At 28.6% G+C, this 24,531-nt stretch overlaps 2 protein-coding genes across 3 annotated transcripts in view; both read left to right on the forward strand.

Annotated features, from left to right (window-relative positions):
* LOC107446928 (uncharacterized) overlaps positions 1-10,731 on the forward strand; it is a 61,830-nt gene extending 51,099 nt beyond the window's left edge. For both annotated transcript variants that reach the window (XM_087150278.1, XM_087150277.1), the window contains 4 exons: positions 2,315-2,352; positions 4,892-5,726; positions 7,756-7,907; positions 10,535-10,731. In XM_087150278.1, coding sequence (XP_087006404.1) covers positions 2,315-2,352; positions 4,892-5,726; positions 7,756-7,907; positions 10,535-10,561 — 1,052 coding nt within the window. In that variant the 3' untranslated portion in view covers positions 10,562-10,731. The remainder of the gene's footprint in view (positions 1-2,314; positions 2,353-4,891; positions 5,727-7,755; positions 7,908-10,534) is intronic.
* Positions 10,732-21,621: 10,890 nt separating this feature from the next.
* Positions 21,622-24,531, forward strand: part of w (eye pigment precursor family transporter white) — a 54,026-nt gene continuing 51,116 nt past the window's right edge. The window contains exon 1 of the mRNA XM_016051295.4: positions 21,622-21,788. The gene's annotated coding sequence lies outside the window, so the exon portion shown is untranslated. The remainder of the gene's footprint in view (positions 21,789-24,531) is intronic.

Consider the following 24,531-nt stretch of genomic DNA (forward strand, 5'->3'; position numbering starts at 1 on the left):
TAATGAAAATTTTTAATACAAATCTTAAATGTGTTGGATTAATATGAAAATTTTTGATTAGATAAAATGAATAATTTTATTATAAAAAATGAACAATTTTAATTTAATTTTTTCTCCTCTACTTAGTTATAAATTAGTTATTTAATGCATGTAAGTAAATTTTTAAATCACTACTGAAGTTATGATAATGTAGGGTAAACTAACCAGTGAAGGAACACTTAAGCTTCACTTGGCTTTTAAAAAATCATATTAATTTCAAAATTCGTAATTTTAGTTAAATGACAGTGTCAACATATTTCTCACTAAATGCAAATTATGTAAAAAATTTTTTAGAGAACTTACATAATATTGTTTTAAAGTTTTGGAGGTTCAAATAACAAGTAGTAAAAAGACCAAGTGAAGGAACACTTAATTTTGGTTATTTTTTAATGCTCTTCATGAATTTTTAAGCCATACAAATATTTAAAAACCAGCCTATTCTTAAAATTATAACATATAAATACTTGGAAAATGTTAACTTTTGTTTGTAATCATGAAAAGAAAGTTAAAGTGTCAACATATTAACACATACTGTTCATTCACTGGGAAATCTATGCCCAGTAAAGGAACATGCCTGTTCCCTCACTGGTTAGAAGTTGTTTTTCGTATTTTTAACATACTTTTGATGCGGAACATCACTAAAGGTACAAGAAAATTAAAGTTTATCTTTTATTTTTATTAACTTAGAAAAAAACCCAGTAGGGGAACAATTGTTCCTTCACTAGTTTTTCATTGATTGGTGATCCAGTGAATAAACACCCCCTTATCTCAGTACTTTATTATGCTATGATGCTTAAAAAAAATAAAACGTAACTTCAATAACTATATTTTGAATTCTCTTTTTCACAGTGAGAAAAATAAAACTATTACATGCAATTAATTCCACTTCAAACATATAAATACAAACACTCACCTTATAATTTTTTCAAAGAAACAAGGTGTTGCAGAGATAATAACAAATTCAAAATTTTTTCCAGAGAAGTCTATTTGACCAGGTAATCCAAAACATCGCTAGATGACTTCCTATTGTTTGGCAGTAAGCTAATGTTACCAATCAATCAAAAGAAAAACTTTCAAATTCTTATTTTTAATCAATATATATGAAATGTTCCTTCACTGGTTGGTTTACCCTAAATCATGACAAAATATTTTAAGAATAAAAAAGATATTTTGAGTTTTACTCTGAAAGCCTTAAGGAGTTAAGTTTTGTCTGGCGAGTGTTCACCCTGTAATGATATTAACATATGTGCATCCTATAATGATATTCTGTATATTATAATGATACTTACATGTACTGTAGTACATGTATGATAATACAATGACGCTGTTATGATATTTTATGTTAACGGATAGTTATATAGGCTTCATAGGGTCACTGCATGTAACTTCTAAAGTTCAAAAGGAAGGCTCTAAAATGTTGTAGCAGTAATAAAAGTTAGAAGAGAAATGTATTATTTTTCTATCATAAATAACAATAATATCATGGGGGAAAAAACCTTAGATTCTTTTTTGTTTCGAGTTTAAGTGTCTTTTCTTTACAGCCATATTTTAGATTCGTTTTCGCAATAGTAATTTGATAATACCAACTATGATAATGAAACATTTGTCACAAAGCTTTTAATGTATGTTAAAAATTGTAGGAATTATTTAAAGTGCCTTATCTGGTCTTAGATAATTTGGGTTTTACTGTGTAACAAAAAATTTGTAGTTCAATTTTTTTTTTCAATCGCAATGATATATATTATAGATCTAAAGTCAAATGCTATTTTTATGTGTTTATATTTAACATTATGAATATAAAAATGAAATACAGAGTTATTTTATAATAATACTCAAAATTAAAGCGTGTGCATGTGTATATATGTGTATGCATATACATGCATAGAGGGGGTGGATAAAATAACGGAAACACTTCTATGCTAATACATTTGTTCATCTTTCTCATGAAATTCTAAAAAAATCACTATAATTTCAGATATGTGTAGATCATGCTGTTTCTCATACATATCAATGAAGTTTAAAGGTTTGAGAGACCGACAATGAAATACAAATGGAAAATAATGTTTTTGAACACCTTATGCTTAAGAATGTAGCAATAGATTTGTGATTGTAATTTAAGTTATTATATGCAATAATTGCACAAATTTTCATACTCCTAGCTTAAATATTTATAGAAATATGGACATTTTAAAAAAAGCTTAAAATTTTTCCGACTGCTTATTGTTTGGATATGAATGTTTGCCTTTATTTATATATACATATTTATCTTTTACAGGTTCTCCAGATTTGACACCTGAATTATCAAAGCCGGAAGTAAATTAAATTTCTTTAACCTTTCATAAATTTAAAGTTAAATAATTTTAATTTGAAGTGTAAAAGTAAAAAAAAAAAAAAAAAAACAATCTACAGGACTACCAATTACTCTATTCAAAAGCAGGAAAACTTTACATTTATATTTTTGTAGAGTGTGTAGAAGTGTTTTGGCACTTTTCTGAAGAAAATTTTTTTTTTATTTATTATTAAAATCATTATATTATATTTAATTTATAAAAATTTTGCATTATTAAAAAATAATTTAAAAAGGTTGATTGCATAATAACTTTTTAATTTTTGTAAATCTATTTTATTAATTTATATGTAGTTATTATTATCATTATTTTCTTAGGAGATTATATAAAGTATAACTTTATACAAACCTTGTTTTTTGAAAACTTAATAATTTGTACTAAACCTCTAAATTTAATTAAATAACTCAGGTCTATTTGTTCAAAAGTTTCTGTTCACCAAATGTATTAAATTTTACAAAAGTCAATAATTTTTCCCCCCTAGTGTATGAGAGTTTATTGCAATAACTCATAATCTTTATTTCAGAAATATATTTTTAAAATTAAAATAAAATGAAACATTTTATTGGTACATTGCAAATTTTTCCTTAATATTAAAGTATATACAATACTAAACGGAAATTATCGATTATCGTATGGCATTTAAAAAGCAAACTGTGTATAAATAAATTCAAATTAGCTTTTTTTAAAGGCATTTATTTTTTCAATATTAAGGAGTAAGTTAAGTTATTCTACATTAATTATTTGTTATAATGCAGTTAAAGTAAATGTACAACGTTATCTTATTATATCTTGCACTGTATTTTAACTTTCATTTGCATGCAATTAATATTAATGTTAAAAAAAAATTTATTTTTTAAATTTAATTTTATAAAGTTTAACAAATTATGAACTGAATAATCCTGAAAGATCTCTAGAAAAAAATATTATTTATTATATTTTTTAAGAAAATGAACCCTACTCTGTAATTCAATTACCCAAAATAGGGTTTGACCAAAATACCTGGGTTCGGTATAGCTGGTGTTTTTTAATGTGATTTATTTATTTTTTTATCAATTCAATCCTTAGTCACTTTTTTTTTTTTTTTGACTTAAGCACTATTTCCAAATACAAGTTATTATTGTTTTAGAAATAAGTCTAAATAGATGTTTTCAAACAAAAATTTTTAAAGATTTTTCTTAGTCTTAAAATATGTTCTTAAGAATTACTTTTAATTTTGTAATATATATTATAAAGCAAGTAAATAGATGACATACATGGTGCGTTCTGAAAATAATGCGCATGATTTTATTGTGACGCGACAATTCATCGCAGCGCACTCAGATTGGTCAAAACATGTGGTGGGGGATTTGTCGTTCCAAACAAGCCTGGTCTCAGGTCACTCCGAACAGTAAGAGCGGTAGGACGTGTCTTTGCGCAAAGTCTTTTTTTCGATCGAGTAACGACGTGATGGAGTGTTTGCTTGCTGGAACAGCGGTATGTGATAAAGTTTTGTGTGCGACTTGGAAAGAATGTGACAGAAACTCATCACATGCTTCAAGACGACTTTAAGGAGGAATGCATTTCGAAATCTCAGTGTGGAAGGTGGCACAAAGCCTCCAAGGAGGGTCGGGAGATGGTCACCGACGAGTCTTGTTCTGGACGCCCAACAACAGCCCGACCCGATGAAAACGTCCTGCATGTGTGTGAAGTTTTGAAGTCAGACAGTCGGTTAAGCATTCAGGTAATCGCTAACACCCTAAACTTGTCAAAATGTGTGGTACATGGGATTGTGACGCAGGATTTGCAAATGCAAAAGGTCTGTGCCGAAGGTGTTGACGGAGGAGCAAAGTTCGGAGGAGAGGAGTTCGAGTTTTGCGCAGTGAAGAATTGCTGGAATTGATGAGTAGGTGCCCCAGCCTCCGTATTGCCCTGACTTGGTGCTGTGTGACTTTTTTTTGTTCCCCAGACTGAAAAGAGAACTGAAGGGAAAGCACTGAGAGTCGGTGAAGAACATCCAAGCTCATGTAACAAGGTTCCTGAGAGGTATTCCTGTCGAGGACTTCCAGGGTGCCTTCCAGACGTGGCAGAATCGTCTCCGCAAGTGTATTGATGCACAAGGGAACTATTTTGAAGAATTTTAACTATTTGTACCCATAGGATCAATAAATCTATTTTTCCCAGAAGATGCGCATTACTTTCAGAACGCACCCTGTATAAAGTCCTGTATTTACAATATTTCTATATTTTATATTTTGCTCTCTGCAATTTTTAATAAAAGATATATATTTTTGATTATAAAAACCTTGTAAAGAATAAAATCAATGTTTCCCCCCCCCCCTAATTATAAGGTGTTTCTCCAACATGTATATTAAAAGGCATACCAGCTGGCTGCCTTAACTATTAAGTTCAAAATCAAACATTCTTTGCAATTCAGTTTGAAAAAATGTCTACATTATCTACTTTTGATTTATAAACAATAGAAAATGATTTGTTTTTGTAACATTAATCATTGACATTTTTTTCAGGCTAAGTTATCTGATATTTCAGAAGGTTCCAGCAATAATTGTACACCTGAACTTGATTTTGGTAACGGAAGAGTTACAACAAATTCTCAAAAAGTAGATAGTGCTGAGAATGTTGAAGACACATCAGTTAGTACTACACCAGAATTAAACTTAACTACTTATAAACTTGAATTCAGCGTAGCCAAAGATCACAACAAGACTGTACCGTTTGATGTGTCACACAAAAATGATGCCTCCACCAATAATAAGTCTTCCATTAATCAGGCTGTATCATTAGAAATAGATGTTTCAAAAAAGAATTCAGAACAGTTTTCTCAAAACTTTTCTTATAATTTAACCAATTTGAAGCCCGATTTCATATCATCAAAGTTCTCATCTTTAAAAATCAGTGAAAATAATGTTTGTACTTTACAAGATATACCAGGTGGTAATCCTGCTTCATTTGAAAATTATTTGACAAACCCCAACTCATATAGTGAGTTTTCTAATGTAAAATCTACAGACTGTCTTTTTCAATCAGTGCAAAATTTGGCTGTACCAACTAATTATCAACCTGCAAATGAAACTGAAAAATTTTGTGTCAAAACAGAAAAAAAGATATTTACACCACATCCTGTTTGTTTGCACTCTAAGTCTAATATACCACCCAGTGTTAGTCCAACATTTCTGTCCTCCGGAAAGTTTACTACTCTGAACTCTGTTGCACCTATCTATACTCCATATGTGTTAAAAACATTATCGCAAAGTCCAGAAGTTAATTTAAGTCATGTTCGTCAAAAGCTGGATTTCAATGAAAACCCAAACCAGTTTATGGAAAGACGAAAATCACAGATTAGTAAGTAGTTATTACTTTATATTGGGTTGATGCATAAGTTCCCACTTTTTTTTTAATTTAAAAAATTTGCGTTGAAAATGAAATGTATTGGCATAATCTTTTGTGCAATTCGAAGGAGAATTTTTCGTTCTATAAAGTAGTGTATTTCACTTTTTTGTTGACTTTAATTTTTGTTACTTTTTAGAGCATTTAAATGAAGTGTTAACTCGACAAAAACGAGCATTTCCAACACCACCTTCTTTTTACGTTTAATCGAGGTGTCAAAGCCACAGAAGCTGCTAAAGAGATTTGTGCTATGCGATTTCAAATGCTTTGCACGTCGTTTCGTTCAAAATTGACGCGAATTACGGGCTTGGTTTGACGACTTTTTCGAGGCGCTTCCTGGAGATTTCTACTGAAGAGGCATCGAAAAAATCGTTGAACGTTGGGAGGAAGCTGTAAACAACAACGGAGAGTACATTATTGATTAAATTGTTGTTATTTTATGCTAAAAAGTATTAAAAATTTTTTTTTTTTTTAATTTATAAAAAAAAAATTTAAAAACGTGTGAACTTATGCATCAGCACAATATTTTCTAATAATTTTTATAACATTATTAACTTCTTCTTTTTTTTTTTTTTTACTTTTGTTGTTCTCTTCAACCATTAATATTTTTTGTAAACTGAATTTTAATTTTTTTCTTTCTTACATGTTTTGAACATTTTTTATTTATGGAAAAATCAACTTCTAAAAATTTTAAATGACTTACATTATTGTAAGTTAAATTTGGGATTCTAACATTAAATGAAAAAATATTGTAATTTATATTTTTTGTCTATCAGTTAATCGATAAAAAACATTCAATGAGGCAGAAGAGTTAAAACGTTTTTTTTCTTTTCAAAATAAACAAAACAGATAAGATTAATAATAAATATCATAATTTGTTATCATAATAAAATATCATATTATAATTAATCATTCATCGTAATTTGTGCTTATAGTTAATAAAATTAGTTGATCTAAATGCTGTATTTATTAGTGTTTGCAATTCATTTATTAACTTAATTTTTATGCAACATTAAAATTTCTAATATTTAAAATCCCTATGATTTAAATATGTATTTGTTAATATCCAAGTTGACATTTAAATTTCACGTAAAAAGGAGAATTACTATTTTTACTTGCAATATAATATGCTTCAAGTGCTTGCATTTTTAGGATTATTTGTAGGGTACAATAATTTAAATCTCCAGATTTGTGGTGCTTTTTCAGGTTTCTGCTGTGCTAAATTATTCACACAAAAAGTGCAGTTATGTGAAATTTATTGCTGCCACTCTTTTCTTAATATATAAAAAAAATTGTTGTTTTGATTATTTTTTATATCTTGTGGCATATGTTCTTCTGTGTAAATTTTAAGATTGAGTCTTAATTTGAGATTATATCTTGACTTAAACATCTTGATAACAAGGAGAGAAAAATTTATTAATTCTATACCTAAAGCTGCCAGAAAAACTTGAATTTTTTTATCATAAATAATTTTTTGAAAATTTTATTAGATTGTCTATTTTTTTATGCAAGGAGATAAGTTTTAATTATTAAAATTCATAAATGATTAAAAAAGTGCTTTTAGGAAAACTAAATTTTATTATTCCTTATATAAAATATACAATATTTTTAGAAATATTTGAATGTATTTCGATGAATATTCAGAAAATGTTTCAATTCCCCCTCATGATAGATGTCAGCTTTAGGCAAATAATCCCAATTTATGCATATTTTATACCAGTTAAGTTTAACACCCTGACTTTTTTATATACATGGTATGTTTTTTTAATAAGATATGAGAGAATTTATATTCATTTTTGTGAATATTTATATTTTTACCATAGCACTAAGTCTTGCTTCATTTTGATTGGAAATTATTTATGTTTATTTTGTATTAACATTGACTTTTACCCTGTGGTGTTTTAATGTGCTCAAGCATTGTATACAAAAAATTAACAGATATTTTTATTTATTAAACTTTGTAATTTTTCTTTTTAAATTTCAGTCTTACAAACTATTCCTACGATTCAGAAAATGAACGATTTCTTATGTGATCAAGAATGCATCATTCTTTCTTCTCAGAGTTCAGAAAAAGAGATATTTTGCAGAAATCTAATGAATCCAGTTGCCTCTACTCTTACCAATGGGGATGAAATGGTGAGATTTGAACTTACTTTATTTCTATTTTAATCAGGGTTCATAGTGTTTTTATAAAGTGCTTATTTTCGTTTTTTAAAAGCCCTTAAAGGAGCTTTTTTCTTTAGGTGTTTTTAAAAAGTGCTTAATTTTCCCTTTTTCAAAATTACATTTTCCCTCTGCGATGTTGATTTTCACAATTAATTCAACTCCAATCAAGGTTGGCAAGTTTCTGCTGAGGTGGTTAAAACCACTGGTAGAAACCGGTTAAAACTGGCTTGGCAGAAATCATTTTCTGCCACATATGTGGCAGAAATTCAAAAAATGACACAAAAGTAAGTACTGAGATTGACATACAATGGATAATTCATAGAAAAAACAATTAAATATTAAACAAAGTACAATTTATTTACAAAATTATCACTGTTCAAAATCAAATAGTATTACATTGTTTGCACTTTGCAGTAATCTATAACAAAAGACAAGTTTTGATGCAGTTTCTCTTACTTACAACAAAGATTAAAACTGTTACTATTATAATAATTGGATTGTTGCCATGCAAATTATGTCTTGTAAAGAAAAAAACTATTTGAAAATAGCTCTATTCAGTTATTTTAAGAATTAAATGATAATAATTACTGAATTTCAGAATATAATAAACTAAAATCTAGTATTTATATTTATTATTGCATTACTTTATTCTTTATTTTATATAAATATTTGATATACTGCGCTTTTAATATTTAATATAAACAAAATAATATATATATATTTACAAACAATGAATTAAAAAGTTTGTTAGTTACATGGAGTTACATTTTTCAGTTTACTTAAACAAAATGTCATTAAGCAATTACTAGAACTGATATAGACGTTTTGTTAGTTTCTGCCACTGGCATGGGAAAAACCAGTTTCTGCCGGCAAAAAGCCAACCCTGACCCCAATCTATTTCAGCATCAGTCCTTAGTGTATGAAAACGCCATTTGTTTTACATGATTTAAAATTTCATGATTTGATATAAAGTGCTGAAAAATATTTTTTGAGTGCTTAAAAAGTGCTTATTTTTTGTTGAATAATTTGGCTACTCATCCTTTAAATTGACTGTCTATTCCCTGCATAGTTTTGAACTACCATTAAGCTGTGGCTTTTTGTAAGACCATCCAGTGGAAATTTTTGACGAAAAGTTATGTAATCAGTTTTAAGATTATCGCAAAATCTTTATTAGCAGAAAGAAAAAAAAATTAAAGTTTGCTGAATTTTAAAAGAAAAAATTAAAAACCACTTTCTATGTACCAAAGCTACAATATAAACTCAAAAAGGTATATTAAAGTATTGTCTTTTAAAATGTGAAACTTGATTCCGAATAATTTAAAACTAGTTGTTCTTGCATGGATGAACTCGGATCTTGGCGAAGGCTTTTATTGCGATTTTTTTATGACTGTTTTAAAAACTAGAACAAAAAAGTGTTGTATTAAAATAATAGCATAATCACAATAATTGTTCAGCTTAGTTTACAATAATAATTAAAACCATTGATAGATAAAAGATTAATGTATGTTTATGACTACATAAATTATAGTAATTTGTTTCAATTGTTCCCAATACAAGATTTTTCTTTTCTTTTTGAAAGAGAAAAAGCTATAGATTGTTATTTATCTAAGTTGAACACATTCTAGGAATAATCATGAAATGATTAAAAGACTGATATATTGAAATTATAAATTGAAAGTGCAAAAAAATAATTGTATTACTATGTTAAATAAATGGAAGTTTTTAGTTTGTTTTAAATTCAAAATGATTATTACAATATTATATCTATGTCAATTAGCAAATGATTTAATTTTCAAATGTTAATTTGTGTGAAGATAGTACATCTATATGAGAGACAAATATTACTTATACTGATGTATATATTATGCAGAAATGTTTAACAAATTATACGGGTTATGATGCTGCAATTTTTCAAAATTGTGCTTAATGATTTAAAAAACAAAACAGAAAAAAAAATATTATTTGCAAAATATACACTTTTCTTTTTCTTTGTTGTAATTGCAATTTTTCATGTATTGCAATAAAATTTTAAGTAAGTTATGTGTGATAGTCTTGAATAAATTGCTAAAAGGATTTTTAGAATTGAAAAAGACAGTGAAGTTGCTTAGATTTTATTTTTCAAATGAAGACATTTTGTGGAAAAATAAAAAAAACTATGCAGGCATTCAGTTATTATTCTTTCAATTGTAAATTATGAATTTTTTTTTCATCTTTGTGCAATTTAAAGGTTCCTATATATTGACAAACATTAATAAAAATAGTTTATTATAGTTCATTTAAATCAATAGTTTATTTAAATGATTTGCTGTAAACCGTATTTTCCTTTTTTTTTTTTTTTTTTTTTCTTCTTCATCTTTGTGCAATTTAAAGGTTCCCATAAATTGACAAACATTAATAAAAATAGTTTATTGTAGTTGATTATTTAATTTCAGTTCATTTAAATCAATAGTTCATTTAAATGATTTGCTGTAAACTGTATTATTTTTTTACTTTTTCTTTTTTTTGTTCTATTTTATATTAAATACTAATAAATTCAAAATTTTGTACTAATCATTTATGTAATTATTTTTAATGTTTATTTTATTTATTTTTTCTAGCATTTTATGCCTATTAATTCGCCATAGAGTGGGAAATTTTCACATGCTACTGCTTTACTACTAGAAATTCAAAAATTTGTAACTATATTTTTAAAATATATTGATTTGAAATGATTGTATAAAAATGAATTTTTTTGACTATGTAAATAATATTGTGTATTTAGGTAAATAAAGAGCCTATTATTTAAGTAATGAAACAGTTTCAGCATTCTGTCCAGATATTTCTGATTTTATTTTATTATTTTTTTATTTATTTTTGTTTAGTACCTACAATTTTGAACACTGAAACATGTTTTAAATAAAACAGAGTTTACATGAGAAAGGGTACACCTTCTTTATCTTCACTTTTTCCTAAAATGATTGCTGAGTGAATAATGGAGCAAAAATTTTCTTAATTAAACCTCTTCCTCCCTTTTTACTAACTTTTTTTAACTTTATTTATTTTTTTAATTATATTTATTTATTTTTTAACTTTTTTTTTTACTCCTTTTCATCATATATTCCCATTATAGGCATTTGATCCTAAGGCTGAGACAGCAAGTGTCTTACACATAAGCTACTTATGAAGAGTAAATTTTTTAAAGAAATAAAATCTTTCTTTCATTATACATCTTAATTTTTTTTTTTGTTTTTTGTTTACTTAAAAGAATTGAGCTATGCAGTAGTTTAACTCCAAAATATCTTTGATATTGAAGTTAAATAAACTGCTGTGATCTGTAAATATTGTTGTAAAATTATGCTATAAATATTGTAGGTAATGCTATGCTATAATATAATGCTGTAAATATTGTAGATAATGTAAATTTTTTATATTAAAAGTTTGTCTGTTATAAATTAATTGTTATTTTGTATTGAAAAGGAAGTAATCATTGAAGTTGTTTGAGGGGCCTGGAATTGTGACTTATTCTGTTTCATTTACAGGCATTTTCTTATTTTATTCAATCTTTGATTTATTTATTTTTTGCCTTTAGGCTGAGATGCCAAGTTTCAATGATTTTTTTTTTTTAAGTTTGCATCATACAAGAATCTGAAGCAATAAAGTTGTTAGCAGTCATTCCTTGTAAGGATTAATATTAAATTATTTTATTAAGTTGCGAAAATACTCATTAAATTTAGGTATTTGATACACTTTAAATACCTAAATTTAATGAGTGATACACTTCTTAGCCTTTCGGAGTGCTTACATCATCTATTTTAATAATTATAAAATTTAATAATTCTTAAAAATGAGAAACATATGATAGTACAAATAGAGGGACTGTCCACAAATCATTCATCCTTTTAGACTTCCTTAAATCTTGTTTCAATCTTTTAATTCAGTCACAGTATTTTTGCTGTCGAAATTTTTCCTTAATATCACTAATTGGAAAATGATATTAAAACTTCTTAATACATTTGAATTGCAAATTTTTTCTCTGGGCCATCAAATTACAGTGAAAACATTGTTTTCCATTTCATTTATGGTAAGGTTGAAAAGACTTTTAAATGCCCATTTAATTTTAATGGTTTAATATCTTAGTTTTTTTATTTTGATCTTTGTTTCTTGATTGCAATGTAATATGTTTATTTTTTTATACATTTATATTATAGTATGGAGTTCATACACAATTTAGTTTTGTTGTACGTGAAAAAAAACTATAATTATCAGCTTCTTTTAAGCTTATTTTGTTTTATTTTTTTATTGAAGAATCTATTTCCAAAGTTAAAAAATTCAGATTACAAGGTTTCTCCTTGCATGTAACACATACGTGAAATTGCACAATTTAAATCATTTCTGATCAACTTTTTTCTAACTTAATTTTTCATTTAAAAACGTTTACTGTTGAACATGTTTTTTAGTAGTATTGTGGAAAAAGAAGGATGCCGAACAAAACAAAATTTTCATAGCAGCAGCTTACACTACTATTTTTTAGACCTTCTTTTACCTTTCTTAAAAGTTGTCTAAGGATATGTATTGAACAAAAATGTTGCTCTGGTTTTAATTTTGAACCATTATGAAGCTTGAAATTTCATTTTTCATTTAGTCACAATTAGGACTGGGCTATGCAAGAAATTTTATATCGTGATGCATCGTCTCTTAGACGTAGCGATTTAGCATATGTTCAAAAATTATCTTTCAGAAGTCTTTAAATTTATCAAAAATAAATAAAAGGAATAAATCTATTACAAAACAAAATGTATTAAGTAAAAACAAACCCAAGCTTTTTTTTTTTTTTAAAAATATGCTTGGCTAATTTTAATTAAAGCTAATTTTTTTTAAAATTAAAAATGACTTAAGATTTATTGGTTTAAAAATTATAAAACTAACAAAATATTTTACATACATGCATTAAAAATTAAAGGGAAAAAAACGAAAGTAAAAAAACAAACTAAAGAAATGTTCACTTTAGTAAAACATTTTTTAAATTATTAATTGAAAAACATTGTCCTTTTGAAGCATTGTTAGACCTTGTTTAATTTATTTATTTAAATTAATAAAGTTGCATTAACTAATGCTCTAATTCTATACTTAATGAATGTAAAAAAAATTAAAGTTTTTTATTTATTATTATAAAAAATTTTTTTTGAAAATAAAATCGACTAAGGATTTATTTGTTTAAAAATGATACTGACTGTCTAACAAATTATGAAACAAACAAGTATTGAAAGAATTTTAAGAAAAATTAAAAAAACAAACTTATAAGTACTCTTGTTAAATTATTAAAAAGCGTCAAAACATTGCTTAACTTTTTATTCAATTAAAAAAAAATATTTCTTTTAACTAATAGCCAAATTTTTTTTATAATCAAGAATGACTGAAGATTTATTTGTTTAAAAATAATCAAATTCTATCAAATTATTATACTCACGTGCATTAAATAAATTTAAAAAAAACTAACTTTTTATAACAAAGTTAAATACAAAATACCCTTATTAAATTGTATAGCTTAAAATGAAAAACAATAATTTAAAAAAAAAAACAATGAAGAATCTTTTTTTATTCATATTTTCTTTTCATTAATATATTGATTTTAGAACGAAAATTGAAGATAACAGCGATTGCGCAACGATCGCCAAGTAACAGTAGGTCTACTAAAAATAATTGACAAGAATCGTTAAATCCCGACAGACAAAAAGAAGAAGAAAAAGTGACGAAATAATGCACAATGAAAAGATCGCTAAGCAGCAAACGTCTCACTGGAAATAATTTACAAGAAACGTTAAATTCCGACGAAATAAAGTGCACAGCGATCACAAAATAACTTAAGTCCAGCTGAAAATAATCTTCAAGTAAACTTCCTAAGACAAAAATGGCGCTTAAAAAAACTATGCATAGCGTTCTATTTCACTGCTGATCCTCACACGAAACCGGAAGTTCTGATTCAATCAGCTTTTCGTTATTCAACATAACGAAACTAATATCGTCTTCTTAGCTAGACGCTATCAACAGCTCCGCAGTTAGATGAAATCAAAATCGTCTCCATCAGAGCGATGACAGCATTAGCGTAGGCAAGGATTCGCACATGTTAAATCGTTAAACCGCGAGCATTGTCTTACATGACGACGTCTTAAATCAGATTTCTGATGCATCGCCTGAAACGAGAGTCACTCTCGGCAGCTTAAATCAAATTTCTGATGCATCGAAAATGAAAGTCACTCTCGACAGCTTAAATCAGATTTCTGATGCATCGCCTAAAATGAGAGTCACTCTCGGCAGCTTAAATCAGATTTCTGATGTATCGCCTGAAACGAGAGTCACCCTCGGCAGCTTAAATTAAATTTCTGATGCATCGCCTGAAACGAGAGTCACTCTCGGCAGCTTAAATCAAATTTCTGATGCATCGAAAATGAAAGTCACTATCAGCAGCTTAAATCAAATTTCTGATGCATCGCCTAAAAGGAAAGTCATTATATCGGCTTGCCGATAAATGCATTAAATCGATATTTCACGATGCATCGATTTATAGCCCTGTCCTAGTCACAATATTAAATTATATACCACTATGAAAATATATATATATATATATATATATATATATTCAATTTCAGTGTTTTTTAATTTACCACATTTCAGAGTCTAAAAGAGTCAGCCTTTATTTTTCCTTTTATAAATTTTGTCTCATCCATGTTGAACCCATAGGTCGTATGCCTGTTGATTTTGTTTACTTTTTAAGGTATTTTTTAAATTAAGACCTTAATATTGTTATTAAATTCAGTTAAACATTTATTTATTGTGCTTCAAGTTTTTAGATTACCAGTATGTGTTGAATTGTTGATCAGATATTAATCTGTAGATAGAATTTCGAACCAGGAAAAAATCCTCCTTGGTAATTTTACAGTTTCAAGGAAGGAAATGAATATAACTTTAATAAGCTGAAACTGAATTATAATACTAAAGGAAATTCTAAAAAATGAATCAGTAAAAAAGTAACTAGAAAACCAATAAAACGGAAATATATTTCTCAAGAATTAATTGAGAAAAAAAAACTTTATATTCAGATTGCTTCAGGGCACAAAATTTCCTCTTGATTGGTGGGCATTGTGATCAAATATTTAGGGCTATTGAGTTTGAAACAGAGTTAGAATCTAGTGTAACAGAGTTTGATTTAAGAATAACAGAGTCTGAGATTTGAGAAGTTTGACACTATGGTTGCCAATTGACAGGTGGTATTTCTGATATTTTTCTTATTTTAATGATATTTGACGATAGTTAAATCATCAAGACCTTACATTAATCTTATTTTAAATTGATATGTTTATTACATTGCAATAAAAGTGTTTCTATTTTCAGTTTTTAAATTCTTTTATGGGTTTATTCTTCATCTGTTCGGTCATATTTCATGAAAATAATGGCCTGCAAAAATTTTTATGAAGTTACTACAAAAAGGAAAAGCAGAAACCTAGCTCACATAAAACATGATTTATGAAGTAAATTGAATAAACTGTTGAGTTTTGAAATAAATAGTGAGTTGAATTCGAGCGACAGCATCGTTTGCCAAATGGTTCTGATTACACTTGATCTTTATTTTGATGGAATGATTTGAAAAAGTTTTTTGTTTAAAAACTCAAAACCATTAGAAAGGGTAATAAATTTCTGTTCATAATAGCGTAGTGATCGTCAGAGCTGTGGAGTCAGTACTTGAAACGTTTAAATCCGACTTCAGGCTTCCCTTCAATCTTACTTCAACTTTGACTCCAGATTCTTGGAAAGTATTAATTGTTACAACTTTTTTTTATTGTAACTTATTTTAATTTCTGATTTAATTGGTATTCTAGTACTAAAAAAGACCTATCTTTAGTTTGTCTCTAGTTATATGCCATACAGATCATACATCTGAGCTCATATCGAGGGTTACTTTTGGTGCCAAATTTACAATGAGAAAATATTGGGAAAAAATAAAGCTCGATTTTTTTAAGAACAAGACTTAATGAATTCTATAACGAAAAAGTAGAAAATAAAATTTGATAAACTTTTCGATAGTTTTTCACATGAAACTAAAGAATAAAATATTGCATGTAACTTAAAGAAATCGATTTGATATATTCTCAATTAATTTTCCGGATTTTATGTCCATTTTATATAAGATTTATCTTAAAATATACTGCAAGAATTATTTTATGAAATAGTAAAGTAAGCAAATGAAAAGTCGGTGGTTTCGAATAACAATAATAAAATCAAGTAAACTTCTTTTATACTGCTGCTAAATTACTGCTTTTTTTTAATTTTTTTATCTGCTTTCTTTAAAATTTCACAAAAAAATTATTGCAACACATTTTAAGATAAACTTTTTATAAAATGAACCAGAAATTAACTGAGTATATATCAATTTAATTGAAGTTGCACGTAATATTTTATTTCCTCTTTTTACGTGAAGTAGAAAGGTTTTCTTAAAATTATTCTATTGATTTTTTTCTTCTTTTTTATTAATTGGAGCATGTTCAGTTGTACGTAGTTATCAAATTTTAAAATAGTTGGTAGGTTTTAAACTTACAACCTTAAAATTTGTTATTTAGGTTCAATTAAACACACTAAAAATGAAAAAAATATGTATTTCATAACATTAATTAGTTACTTAATAGAGTTCATAAAATTCTCTGTAGGTTAGCATGGAGAACGTAGAATACCTTTTTTTTTTCTGATGGGGATTCTATACGTTTATTATTTTCTTTAATTATCAGGATTTGCTCTTCATCAAAATTCACTATAAAGAAATTAACATTTTTGTTGAATTCCAGGTAAAGTTTTAGAATTGTGAATAAAGAAATCATAGCAATTGTCAATAAAAAGGAAGCTACCCGAAGTATGAATGATTTTCTTAGTAAACCATTTCAGCTACGTTTTGGCAGCGCACTTCTTACTTATTTGGGGTAAATAAATAATCATAAATAGTAAAAAATTGTTTATTAAACAAATTGATTTTTGCAAATGAAGATCCTTAATTATTGCTTAATGAAGAAGCTGACATAGAAATAACTGTAACCGATTCACAATATGAGGCTACAAATTATTCGGTGCAATGGGGAACTTGCATCTCGGGAAGAAGTGAAGTGAAGTGATTATGCCTAAATATGTGATTTAAATCGGATGTAATTGTATATCTGTAAATGACGTCACGCGAGCGTGACGAATCTGATTGGCTTCTGAATCCACAAATGCCATGATTTATTTTTGGAGACGTTAAAATCGCAAGGTAACGTTCAAAAATAATTAGAAAACTAATTTTTTGATAAATTCGTTAACATTTTACAGCTACAAAAAATCAGCGCTCTCAGTAAACTAGTTCGACTTACAGTCAATTACAAGAGTTAAGCTTCTGCAGTGTATTGTAATCCTTAAAATGTCAAAAAAATTTTTTTCGCAATTTCGTACTTGAAACTCGAGAAGAAGAATACGCAATTAGCCCTAACCAAGTGATTTTAAACCAAATTTAATTGGATACTTGTATGCGATATCACATTTGTGTATCGAACCCAATTAACTTCTGAATCGACGAATGCCATGATGACGTCAGTCGCAGGTATCCAATTATAAATTGTGCGAATTTCGTTTTAATAATACAATTTCTCTCAGCTTTGATTACTAGACAATGTGTTGTAAAACATTGATATTATTTATACATTGCGACAACAATAGTTTGTATAAAAAACATTTTCATAATATATCGTGGATAGTCGTGAATTGTCGACAACAGTATGTTCACAATCTACAACGATAAATATTCTATGTGATGTTATCGATACAATATTCACGCAGATAAACATTGAATACATCATGGGTGTTGATAAATTTCATTTGGGGGATGAACATATTTATTTATGTAAAGTAATTAAACTGGAAGTATATGTTGTTACATAATATTTCTTGATATAACCGTGATATGGAAATTATTAGCTCTTACCAATTCCTTTTGAAATGCCTTAGCAGTTTCGTACCTGTAAAATGTTCTTGCGAAATTTTAATAAACCAGAATCTAAAAGGGCTTTGCGAAGAGGGAAAACTGTTATTTTCGTCGACTAGTTGAGGGAAAGTGCTTAGAGATACAATTTGCTGATCGTTATTGCGAACCGTTTAAAAAAGAGTGCCAAAAAAATTGTTGCAATGAAAAAAAAATATTGACTTTAATGCGTTATACAATTGGTTCATGAACCACATTAATTTTCTGCCCAATCCAGAATATCTAGGGTTTAAAAAGTTGAGGGAACATGAAAAGAAAAACACATTTTCTTACTTAATTATTGTAATAATTATAATGTTTAAGAAAATCGAAGTCTTCTCTCATTCCCCAAATTGTACCCTAAGAACTGGGGAGGGGGGATATGAAATAGAATTGCTTGAAAAGCTGAAAATAATTTTAAAAAATGTGTACCCATAAATACGGATACACCGAAGTTTCTCCCTTGTCTGTAGATTTGCTCTAGGAAGAAGGTGTTATCTGAATTAACTGAAAGGGGTGTATCTTTAGAATCAAGACAAGCCAGGTCTGATGTATTATTTAACTGAATTAAATGATATTTAAACCTGGTTTATAGGACTGGTAGTTTAATAATTATGAGCTTAGTATATACAATGCGCAAAATAAATGAATAACTTTTGGTCTAATGATCGGATCTTCCCGTTCTAGAACTCAATGGTTTGAGGGGGTGACCTCAAATATGCTGAGTAATTAGTGCAGACGATGGGTTAGGTTACGAAATCAGGCACTAAAACGTACTTTCTCTGAATATCTTTCCTTTTTTTTCTCCAACGGTGTCGGATTTCTGACCTCCAAAGTAGTAGTCCCAATAGTTTGATCAGGACAGCTGGCCAGAGTTTGGACCCCTTAATGTTAATTTTACTTCGAGAGCTTCTTAAGCGAATCGAAAAACTTTTGCACACAATTATAAAATTTATTTATCCAAAGATAAATTCATGCGAAAAAGTGATTTTTAGTAAATATTTTTTATTTTAATACTAGTCGAAACATTTCGAATTGCAATTTTTTACATCATTTTAAAGATTGTAATTTTCATGGCAAAATACAAAATTTAAGCGAAATTCGAATAATTCCTGCTTGCCCTCTAATTTTCCCCTCTCTATTCATGGAACATGATTGAGGGTAAAGGGTATCGGTTTTTCTTATCATTATAGTGCTTACAACAAGGCTCGAAAAACCACCTGTCCTCGACGGTCAAAAATTCCCCGCGGACAACGAATTTCTCGAATCCGACGTTGCGCGGACTGCCATTTTCCCGTTAATGTTCGTGATACATTTTCAATTTCTGTTATCTTACAAGAGTCTAGTGCCTCACTTCTAAAATGACCCTCTAATCTAGAAATCCTGTTAATTCCTTGCAAAATACTGCTCATGGTTGATATTTTCTTTATCTGGGAGTACTGCAGCTTTTTTCTACCGGGCTTTTCAGCAATGAACTTACAAAAAAACACAATACGTACTAGTCTTAAACAAGAAGCGGTGAACGCAATTATGAACATCTCCTTCAATAGAGAACCCCTTTCAGATTTCTGTGCAGAAACCTCTGTAAATCATTGGCTTGATTGCGGAACTAGCAAACGTCATATTTGATTCCTTTAAAACACGCAGTACCCTCGGATAAATTGATATTCCAGATAACTTGACCTTTGTCATTTAAATTATTTCATAAAATAAATACTAAGCCTAATATTTCTTTTATTACTGTATAATGTAATCCTAGTATTTTTAATCCTAGTAACTACTAATTCATTGTGCAATTTATGTAAATGTTTGTAACAAATAAGAGAAATCTATATTTTTATTTATTTAGAAGCTACGGGTTAGTTTCAAAGGAGAACGGGTACATTGTTGGACAAGCCGTCCTCGGAGACGGGTAAAATTTCTGAGTTTTTTCGAGCCCTGGCTTACAATAAAAATTAAATAGTGTCTTTTCAAGTTTCTCCGACACACCCGTTTTGAGTCTGCTTAAAAAATGTAAAATATGACAACAATAATTTAGTCTCATGAGACAAAAAGCGATACAACTTTGGCGTACAGTTCTTAGAATAATAATAAGAAAAAAAATGCGAACTTTTTTTATATTCTTATATCTAATACTTGGATTTCCATTTATGAGGACTCAACCACCTCAGACCTGATATATTTTAACTTAGCACGACTTAGTTTTAAAGTGGTAGCTAAATTTTGAAAAAATATACATACTTCGAAGTATTCATATCGGATAAAAATATTTTCATTTATTTATCATGTTGTGAAAACTTCAGAACTGATTTTATAAAGCTAAATTGGAAATCAATTTTATGAAATTTCAAGTTCTTTCAAGAAAGTTCGTGACCCACTTTTTAATTTTGGTACCCTGAATTTGAAGTGCTCTAATGTGTACTTTGGATCTGAAGAAGTTATGGTTTGAGCATCAAACATGCTAATTAGTTTGTGTAGATGATATTTCGAGTTACAAAATTAGTCTCGATAACGTACGTCCTCTGAATAAACAGACAGATTTGTATTCTTGATCCTCAAAATATGGGTTAAGCAAGGGTTCCAATAAATTAAACTGGTAAATAATTGAAAATAGGGACCTCTCAAAATTATATATATACACTATGCCATATATCCAAAAATAAAGAGGAAATCAAAATTTTTGAGCATGATTATAAAACGTGTATATCCAAAAATGAAATAAAGAAAAATGTTTTTTTATAAATATTTATTATTTTTGTATTATTTAATTTACGACTGGTCAAGCATTTTTTGAATTGTAAGGTATACAAATTTTTACACCAATTTAATCTTCGTAATTTTAAAGTAAAATTTTTTTTAAGGGTATAGACTTAATAGTTCTTGAGAAATAAAAATTTAAAAATACGACTTCTTTAAAACTGCGTGGCATATTTTGGTAAACTTCCGACTAGTCTCTTGCCTAAATCCAAATTCGCCGAAAAAATATATGTCCATTTAGAAAAAACAGCCTTACAGGACAGATCTAAAGCCACGTAAATTGAACCACTACTATTAATGATTTAGAAAAAATATTCGATTTGTGTCATTTCGTAATTTAAAAATTTCTGAAAAAAATAATTAATTAATTAGCATATTTTAGATTGGGCCTTGGAACCATTAAAATTGAGTCCTAGAGCGTAAGAGTACGATTATTAGATCAAAAGTCATTCAGAAACTCCTTTTATATTTTATTTTGCGCACTGAGCATACCTTATTTAAGTCCAAAAGTGACTTATCTTATTACAATGTCCTTTTTTTCATCGATCTCTCTTAAATGGTTTACGAATAACGATTATTTCAGTAAAAACCATGTCTCCTCTCATCTCAAGGTGTCATTAGGGGGTAACGACATCGGGTTTCTCGGTCAATCTATGGTACCTACAACAAAAGTAGAAAAACAAAATTGCATTAGGCTTTCCATATCTACCCAACCCCCTTCAGATTCTTGACTAACAGGGAAAAAAAATCCTGCTAAATTTTGTGTTTCACAAATTTATGTTCAAATATTCTGCTTTTCTACAACACATCTTACATTTTTTATTGCAATCTTTTGTTAGTTACTTACTACGCAACTCTACGGTGTTTTATCTTAATAGTTATATAGAATCTCAAATAGATAAACTCAGACTTTGCGTAGAACAAAGATCTTTGAGCGTATTGGAGAAAAGGGAACAATTCTTTCGAAACAAAGTGCAGTGATAATAGTTTAGATGATAAGGCGAACTTGTTGATAGTTTTACTTTTGATTAAAAATAAATAATAATATTCATCTAGAAAGTCACGCACGAAAGCAGATTGGAGTAAGTTGCATTTTTCTTCAGTTATGCTGGTGTCTTATAAATATTATCTTTCATTTAGTGTCCTATATCATCTTTTAGTTGACTTTATATTGGATTTTGAAGCTATTTTCGGCTTAAGTAATTGTTGCTAGTTTTTGAATAGCTGCAGAAAGCAGTGATAATTAGTAAATTATAATGATACCTCGACTGAATTAATACGTATCATCAGTGCACCAATTAAGAAATAGAAGGGATGCAAATATTGCTCCAGACCAGCTCCGAACGCAATTTTTAACCCTTAACTGCCCGGAAATTTTTCAAGCTTACTTCTGACCAGATATAATTATATATAATATAACTATATATATTTATAACCATAAATTAATTACTATTAAATTAATTGCAAATATATCAAAATTATGTGTGATAAAATAAAAGGATTTTTGCCACCATGTACGTGACATTGGACCAAGTAAGTAAAAGTGCCATGCCGCTTATAAGGTGGCATTAGTCTGTTAAGTGGCCTCTATTCTCGCCATCTTGGATTCTAGGTTAAATTTTTAATTCGTATCTCAATGTTTTTTTTGTACCGAAAGTAAATAGTATAGTGTGTAAGTAAAGTATCAAACGTGTATAATATAAAGTGTATGGCAAATAAATAAACATGCCATGCCGTTTATAAGGCGGAATGGGTGGGTCCATTATGAGTTACTCAAAATATCCCTTGTGGCAAAGGAATTATGGATGATTTACTTTGCCACTAAACCAATGATGACATTGGACACGAGTGAACTCAAATGCTTATACCTTTAACTTTGTCTGTGATGTTCCTATCAAAAGTTCCCTTGTCCTCTGGGATGAGTTAAAAATTTCAAGGTTATGTAAACGACCGTTGTTCTCTCAAATCCATTACTTGAACTGCTCATCGAGAAGAAAAAGACAACACTATTTAAAGGATTTTTTAAAAAATTATTTTATGTGTGCTTTTGAGCAGAAAAAAAGATAACTACGAAATATTCTTGCACTGCATAACCACTAGAGATGTTAATTATATTTTAGCTCTGTGGTCAGTACAGATCAAGAATTATTCACAAACTACAAGTAATAGCAGAGATTTTGACCTAAATACTTCGTGCCAGTTTAGGTGGAGAAAAATATACTATGGTTAACAATGTACAAACACATTGATGATTGCAGGATTCAAACATAGATATTGTATTATGCTAACCGTTAGGTCGAGAATAGTATGCAAGCTTACCGATTTTACGAGAATTCAAACCTCAGTACTTCTCGAAAACAATAAACAAATTCTGGTATCTACAATCATGAGCTCTCAAAAGGAAACTTTTTGATGGCAAATTTTGTTTTCCCTCCATTAGTGTCCCGATCGTAAAGACACGGTTCCCAGTAGAACACCGAAGTCAAGCATCACTCGCTGTGGTCAGTAAGCAGCTGGGTGACCACTTTGATCAACCTGCGAAGGGACCGAGGGTGCGCGGTATCGGTCCTCGTTAAACTGTTCTACCCTAAAGGGCTCGACTTCGCACCCAGGTCGGCGCAATCTGCAAGGAATCAAAATTGTGATGGCATGTCTTCGGATCATCCTCTGGAATGTTTCTCAGACAATCGTGCGACATAAATAAAGTACATACCTTCCCTTCGTTAGTATTTAAAATTTAAGAGAAAAGTGAGTTCAAGAGAACCTAAAATAAATCGTAAAGATTCAATCACTGAAAAAATGGTTTTTGAAATATCAACTATTGCAGGATAACTTCCTTAATGCGTGAACCTGAGTGATTGCCATAATTTCTTTATATTTTGAAGAAGAAAAAAAAATTGGCGTTTGAAAATTCGTGACTTCCTTTTATTTTACCTAAACTCACTTTCCTCTTAACTTTAAATTGTTTATTTAGGGGAAACTGACTTTCGCCATGAAGAATTTCTCCCATGGTATAGTGTCGTCTTAATTTATAAACTTGTAGGTAAACTTAGATTTAAAATTAGGTATTTTTGGTCAGCGTTTGAAAGAATATAAGAACCGATCGAACATGGTGGGAATTTTTACATCATATCATTTTTACATCATAATTTTTACATTTACCGATATCTAATCTTAATGGACACAGTAGGTGGCTTACTGTGTCCATTAAGATTAGATATCGGCTTCTCAAGACGTCACTGCTGTGTGTCCCGAAATGACCGACAATGTTACGAATTTCACGTAATTTATACGTAGCTAATTACCCTTTTGCAGTTTTTTTAAAAATTTTAATTAAATACATGGGAATAAATGTCCAACAGCTTAAATTTTGTATTGAAGTACAGCTCTTCATTTGGATGACGATGGCGCTTTGTCGAAAAAGTGTTCTTAATTCGGCTACATAAGTAATTATAAAACGATTTCTATTTTGCACATTGAAGTTCAACAAACATAATTGACAATAGCATTTTATCATTCATTTTAATTCAATTTTTACTGTCGATCGTAATAATAATCAGATTCGTTGAGTTTCATTTATTACCAGAAGATCTTATGGATTCAGTCAATATTCAACTCAACGGATTACTGGTTTTTTTTTTTTCAATCAATGCATCGAATTCAGTTAAACGACACGAACGAAACTTGCTTTTCATGACAAATTCTATCCCCACCCCCATTGGTATTTGAGTAATAAATTAAGAAAGAGAATTTAGATGAATAAATAACATAATAAGACTTTTTAAAGCTTTTTATTTTTCAGCTTTAAATTACTTATCTTGGTGA

This window comes from Parasteatoda tepidariorum, chromosome 8 (genome assembly GCF_982258835.1).
Source record: "Parasteatoda tepidariorum strain Cologne lab strain chromosome 8, Ptep-v5.0, whole genome shotgun sequence".
In the NCBI taxonomy this organism is placed as follows: domain Eukaryota; kingdom Metazoa; phylum Arthropoda; class Arachnida; order Araneae; family Theridiidae; genus Parasteatoda; species Parasteatoda tepidariorum.